Raw genomic sequence first — 6,000 nt, 5'->3', positions numbered from 1 at the left:
GCAAGGGGTGGCTAGCTAGCGGTAGGGTAATGATGTATCCCCTGTAGCGTAGTCAGTCCGAGGCCGAGGTCGGGCGAGGCGGAGACTTCTCCTGAGGCCGAGGCCTGGGGTCGGGCGAGGACGTGACTCCTCCCGAGGCTGAGGCCGAGGCCCATGGTCGGGCGAGGCGGAGCTCCCTATTGCGCCCGAGGCTGAACTCGGGGGAGGTCGTGACTCAGCTTTACCCTGGTGGTTGGCACAGTAGTCGGAACGGGGTGAATAGCGCTGTTTTCCTATCAGAATGGTCAGTGAAAGGGCGAAGTGACTGCGGTCACTTCGACCTTTCCGACTGAGGCACGCGTGTCAGGATAAGGTGTCAGGCAATCCCCGCATTAAATGTGCATGTGATATGGTCGGTTGGTAAGGCGATTTGGCCGAGGTCGCTGCACGACAAGGTTTGCCCAAGCTGGGCGTCGGACGAGCCGAGGGTGCGCCCACTGCCTGAGGAGGCCCTCGGGCGAGGCGTGAATCCGTCCGGGACTACTGTTCCCGCCCAAGGCCGAGGCTGGGCTCGGATGAGGTCGCGTCCCTTGGTAGACGAGGCCCTGACTTGAATCGTGCTTATCGGTTTGTTCTGAAGATGTTTTCCAGTCGTGTTTAGGAGCATTGGGGGTACCCCTAATTATGGTACCCAACAACACCATTGCAGGGTTCCAGTACTATACCTTCACTACCTGTAAACTTGGAGTCAGATGCTGAACATAGTGTGCAGGATATAAATAGTCCTGTAAAGAATGCAGCTCCTGTTAACAAAGCAAAGAAAACCAAGGAACAAAACTTTACTGCTCCTGAAGACCTTCTCCTTTGCACTACTTGGTTGCAAATTAGCAGTGATCCTATGGTGCACACTGGTCAAAGGAAGAAGGGCTTTGGGCACGAATAGAAAAAAGGTACAACGAACAAAGGGGGGACTTCCCTTGTAGACTAAATTGAGCACTTAGTAGTAGATGGGACAAGATTCGAGCAGATGTGAGTAAGTTCTCAGGCTACTACGCAAGAGTTCTAAGAGAGAAACAAAGTGGCTTAACTGACAACGACAAGGTTAGCCATATCGTAAACAATGTTGTAAATATTGTACTTACTTCCATTGTTAAAATGTGGTCATAATATTCTAATTGAACAAACCATTTTTGCATACTTCGAAGGCGGCTTCCTTGTTTGCACACGAAGAGAACAAACCATTCCATTTTATGCATTGCTGGCATAAACCGAAGAGGGAACCCAAATGGGAGAGCATCTGTCAAGGAAGTTAATTCCAAGGAATACATGGGAAATCAATTAGATCTTCTGGTACTCCATCAGCTGGTGGACATGATTGTGATAGTGGTTCTGCTGGTTTGATAGGAAAACACCCTCTTGGTCGTGATTCTAGTAAATCTGAGAGAAAGAAAGTTGCGACATCATCGTCGACGGAGTACTTAAGCCGCCGACATGATTTAATAGAAAAACAAATTCAGCGCTATATGGAAAAAGGTGACAAGAAAGATAAGTGCACTGAACAAGACAGGGAGCTAGAGACAAAGAGGTTGGAATTGGAAGCTAAAAAAATAAGCATTCGTGAAAGAGAATTGAAACTTCAAGAACTCCAGTCGGCTAAAGAACGATTGCAAATGCTGCAGTCCACTAATGAAGACGAAGTGGATCCTGAAGTATGGAGTATGATGAAGGAGCACAAAAAACGCTTGCAGCAGTTAATTTTTAGTTTTGAGTAAAATTTGAGTTCTCTGCCATGCCGTACTATTGCTGCCCAAAACTGTTCGAAATTTGTGTTCTAAGTTATTTGTGTTATTTGTTTTATCAAACATTATAAAGTTGTTGTAACCATAAGTGTTGCATGAGATGTTGTAACGTTTGTACTTCTGAATAATGGACTCGTTTGTGCAAAGACCTATCATTATGTTATGTTTATTTGGTTACCTGCTGTTGACAAGTTCAGTTTTGGTGGTTCCTGTATAGGGTGACCTAGAAATTCTGATTGACTATGTCCATGAACACACGTCATCGGCTAGGAATTTGTAGAATTACATTATGTAATTAAACATGCATAACATCGACATTACATACTTAATTAAACTTATTGAATTGAAGATCCACATACGTACTTATAAAACATATGGATTCACATGCTTCCACGTCTAGCCCACAAATGCTCTACAAGATCATTTTGGAGTGTCGATGACCTATCTTGGCGACGAAGATCAAAGTGGTTGATAACCCATTCTGAACGTCCTTCTTGAATTAGTTGCGATGGTTCAATACCTGAAGTGTTGTCTCCGAAATCTGTATTTGCAGCAAACTCACCTTCGTCTTCGATAATCATGTTGTGCATGATGATGCATGCGGTTATTATCTCCGTTAAACGATTATGATCCCAACCGTACGCTGGACCACGCAGGACCACCCACCGTGCTTGAAGAACAACAAATGCGCGCTCAATATCCTTTCTGCAACTTTCCTACATTTCTGTGAAATATACTTTCTTTTCCTCATAAGGGTGTCGAATTGCTTTGACAAAAGTTGGCCAGTTCGGGTAAATGCCATCAGCAAGGTAATATCTGAAGTTATAAGGATGACCGTTGATTGTGTAATTGACGGGGGGCATTCGACCAGTTGTCATGGGGTCAAATACTGGTGATCGGTGAAGCACGTTTACGTCATTATTAGTCCCAGGCATGCCAAAAAATGCATGCCAAATCCATAGTCATACGTTGCTACCGCTTCTAGTATCATAGTAGGTCTTCCATTTCTGCCACAAAACTGTCCACGCCAGGCCGTAGGACAGTTCCTCCACTCCCAATGCATGCAATCTATGGAACCCAACATTCCTGGAAATCCCCTAGCCTCGCTATTGTGCATGATGCGTGCTATGTCAGCTTCATTAGGAGTTCGTAGATACCAGCCACTAAAATATGCAATGATTGCGCGACAAAAAATGATTAAGGCATTCCCTAGCGGTAGACTCGCCAATTTGAATGTACTCGTCTACGACATCAGTAGGTAACCCATAAGCAAGTATCCACATTGCCGCACATACTTTTTGTAGGGGTCCAAGTCCTGGCAGGCCCGTTGCGTCGACCCGTTGCGTAAAGTAAGTATCCTGCTGTTGAAGTCCTTCCATAATGCGGATGAACAACGGCCTACTCATACGGAACCTATAAAATGTATTAGGTTCATTATGAAGACAATGCTAATGTAAGAACATATGCACAAATGTTTCAACTTCGTACATTCGACGAAACATGTGGGGTGGATACACTGGGTTCGGGCCGAAGTAGTGATGGTGGATGAGGTTTTCTCCAGCAAAATGATCCCTGTGAATGATGTAGCGAGGTATACCAGAACGTCGTCGGAGAATGCGTTTGTCCTCAATGTTGAGCGTAAGAAGAGTGACAAGCATAAGTGTGTCGTTGTCACTATCACTCGAATCGGAATCATCATCCCTATGGAAATGAGACATATCGAACAAATGTCTAACTAGATGAAGTTGTGTTGGAGTTTGGCACATTTTGGAGGACAAAGTGTGCATATATATAGGCGAGATGAATCTGGCTTGTGGGGCAAGCTCGTGGCTTGTACTGGAAACCAACCGTGGTTTCGTTGGTACGATTGGTCGGAGTATGCTTGCAACGTAAGCTAGTTTGAATTATGACGTCGCAATGTATCATGAAATGTTGTACGACACACAATTCGGACGATTTGTATGCCATTAATAATTAAATTGTAACTAAATTGTTTTGTTAATACGTTGTGCATAAATTGTAAACAAATAAAAAAATTTAAAAAATTTAATTACGACAGAAATACAAGTCAGACGAGTCAAAATGAAAAAAGAAAATAGAAAATGAAGCTAGTTATGTGGAAATGTATATTTAATGTGTAGAGGGATACATAGGGGAATTTATAGGGGGGACGATTGCGGGATGAGTGAATATAGGGAAGAGAATCTTGCTGACGTGGCTGCATAGTAACATTTAGGGGGAAAAAATTTAGGAAACACCGCTGCGGACAGTCTGAGACCTCCTCTACGCGCCACAGAAGAAGATGATAGTATAGGGACACACTAGATTTAGGCAGAGCAAGACGACCCCCTTTCCTCAGAGCACGTGCACAGTAGTAATTATTGGTTGAGAAAAAAACAAGAATATATTAATAATAGGTAAGAAAATAAATTTTTATGGTTGTAGTGATGACATAGAGTGAGAATTTAGGGGTAACTGTCGCGAGCGGAAGAAAATTAGAAGATAGAATTTGGATGACGTGGCTGCATAGTGCGGTATAGAGAAAACTTTAGAAGATAACGTTACAAATAGTCTAAGCTGTCTACAACGCCTTCTGCCAGCCGCCCTCTCCTACCAATGTAGAAGTTTAATGTCCATCCAGCGCTGCAACGCTACACACTACGACGTCCTCTTCGCGGCTGTGGCAGGTACGAGCATGCCAACGCTACACACTACGACGTCCTCTTCGCGGCTTGTGCATACAATGACTTGTCAGTAGCGAAAAAATTAGTATTGGACGATGAATAGATTTGAAAAATAATATTTTATAGTTAGGTGGGCCGTATAGAGAGAATTTAGGAAGAATTTAGAGGAAACCACTCTGAAAAAGAAAAAAAATAGATGATAAAATCTGGATGACACGACTACATAATGCGGTATAGGGAAAGATTTAAAGAATAATGACGTAGATAGTGTTAGATTATCTCTAGTAGTTTATCTCTACTTTTCAAACATTACTGTCTACATAATGTAAAACAGTAATTATAAATAAACTTTAGGTGAACTCTTATATAAAGTGGGCACTCCAAGGTCGCTCGTGCGCGCACACGGTTGCCCCGTTTTTTTTCTTGCACTTGCCGCATTTCCCCAAAATAATTTTGCCACGGGAAAGCGGGGAAGAGCTCGAGGGGACAAGCGTGGGAGAAGGGAACGCCAACGTCGCCAAGTGCAGCTGCAAAGCGAGAGCGAAGGAGAGAGAGAGAGCGAGCCCGTGCGACCTTGATTTGCTTGCTCGTGAATGGTGGCTTAGGATTTTGCCACCTTCCATCTCCCGCTTCTAGCCACCGTCTCGGCTCCAGAAGATGTCGAAGGATGGGGCGGCGTTGGGCTTGGTCATGATGGCGGGGGGTGACGCCAGTGGGAGTGACCCGGAGGTGCACGCGAATATGCAGGTGAGCTCTCCCGCTTGGTTGGTCTTGGTAGAAGTTCTGGAAGCTTTTGGTGGCGAGTTAGTGCGGTGGATACAACCTGCGGCTGTTTTGCGGCTTGGCCGCCTTTTCTTCGTTTTGCGGTTTGCGCGCGGGCCTGTCGTGGCTATTGTGCTTCCTTTTGCTGCGCAGTTGGAGGACACGGAAACTTCTAGAACTCCGTGCGGTTGCTGCTGCATTACCGGCAATCTTGGTTTTCTGTTAATGTTTTGTGGGGGGTCGCGAGGAACAGCGGGTGGCCTGGGTGGCGTATGGGTTGAGGATTTCGAATTGGCCCAGAGCTGCTGGGTAGGGGCGATGTTTTGTTTTTGTATGATTTAAGTCTGAGAAACCGTGATTCCTTGATAATCAGCATGTGCAGATTATTGCTAGCAACTCTGAGTACATGCAATTACTCCTTGTCATTCACAGAGCTTTGGTTAGATTCGATTTTGCCATCCCGACATGGTTTCAATAATGACAGTAGAAAGCAATGGCAGTACAAACTCTCCCTAACCCCCGTAATTCGTCTTCTCGTTTGTTCTAAACTTTGTTTTCTTTTTAAATTTTAAATAAAATTTTCAGTAGGGTCCTCCCCTCCTGTTCTATCAAAAAAAAACTCTGAGTACATGCCTTCTGGGCTACCTGACTTGCGTGAATTTGGAAGAGGTGCGGGTTGGATTTTTTTTTGTTATTTTGGAGTTCAGCGAATTTATTGACTGACCAGTGAAGCAAAGATGAAACCCGCTCCTTCTATGGAAATGTATGTCTGATGG

At 44.5% G+C, this 6,000-nt stretch overlaps 1 protein-coding gene and 1 pseudogene across 5 annotated transcripts in view; one reads left to right on the top strand and one right to left on the bottom strand.

Annotated features, from left to right (window-relative positions):
- Window positions 1-2,158: 2,158 nt before the first annotated feature.
- Window positions 2,159-3,496, bottom strand: LOC109940546 (uncharacterized; annotated as a pseudogene).
- Window positions 3,497-4,859: 1,363 nt separating this feature from the next.
- Window positions 4,860-6,000, top strand: part of LOC103630057 (serine/threonine-protein phosphatase 4 regulatory subunit 3) — a 77,591-nt gene continuing 76,450 nt past the window's right edge. For all 5 annotated transcript variants that reach the window (XR_554804.4, XM_035960163.1, XM_008651147.4 and 2 more), the window contains exon 1: window positions 4,860-5,209. Coding sequence is in view for 4 of the 5 variants with exons in the window: in XM_035960163.1 (XP_035816056.1) it covers window positions 5,120-5,209 (90 nt within the window). In the remaining variant the exon portion in view is untranslated. The remainder of the gene's footprint in view (window positions 5,210-6,000) is intronic.

The sequence above is a fragment of the Zea mays genome, chromosome 6, assembly GCF_902167145.1.
Source record: "Zea mays cultivar B73 chromosome 6, Zm-B73-REFERENCE-NAM-5.0, whole genome shotgun sequence".
Taxonomy (NCBI): Eukaryota; Viridiplantae; Streptophyta; class Magnoliopsida; order Poales; family Poaceae; genus Zea; species Zea mays.
This window is presented reverse-complemented; position numbering and strand designations above follow the sequence as displayed.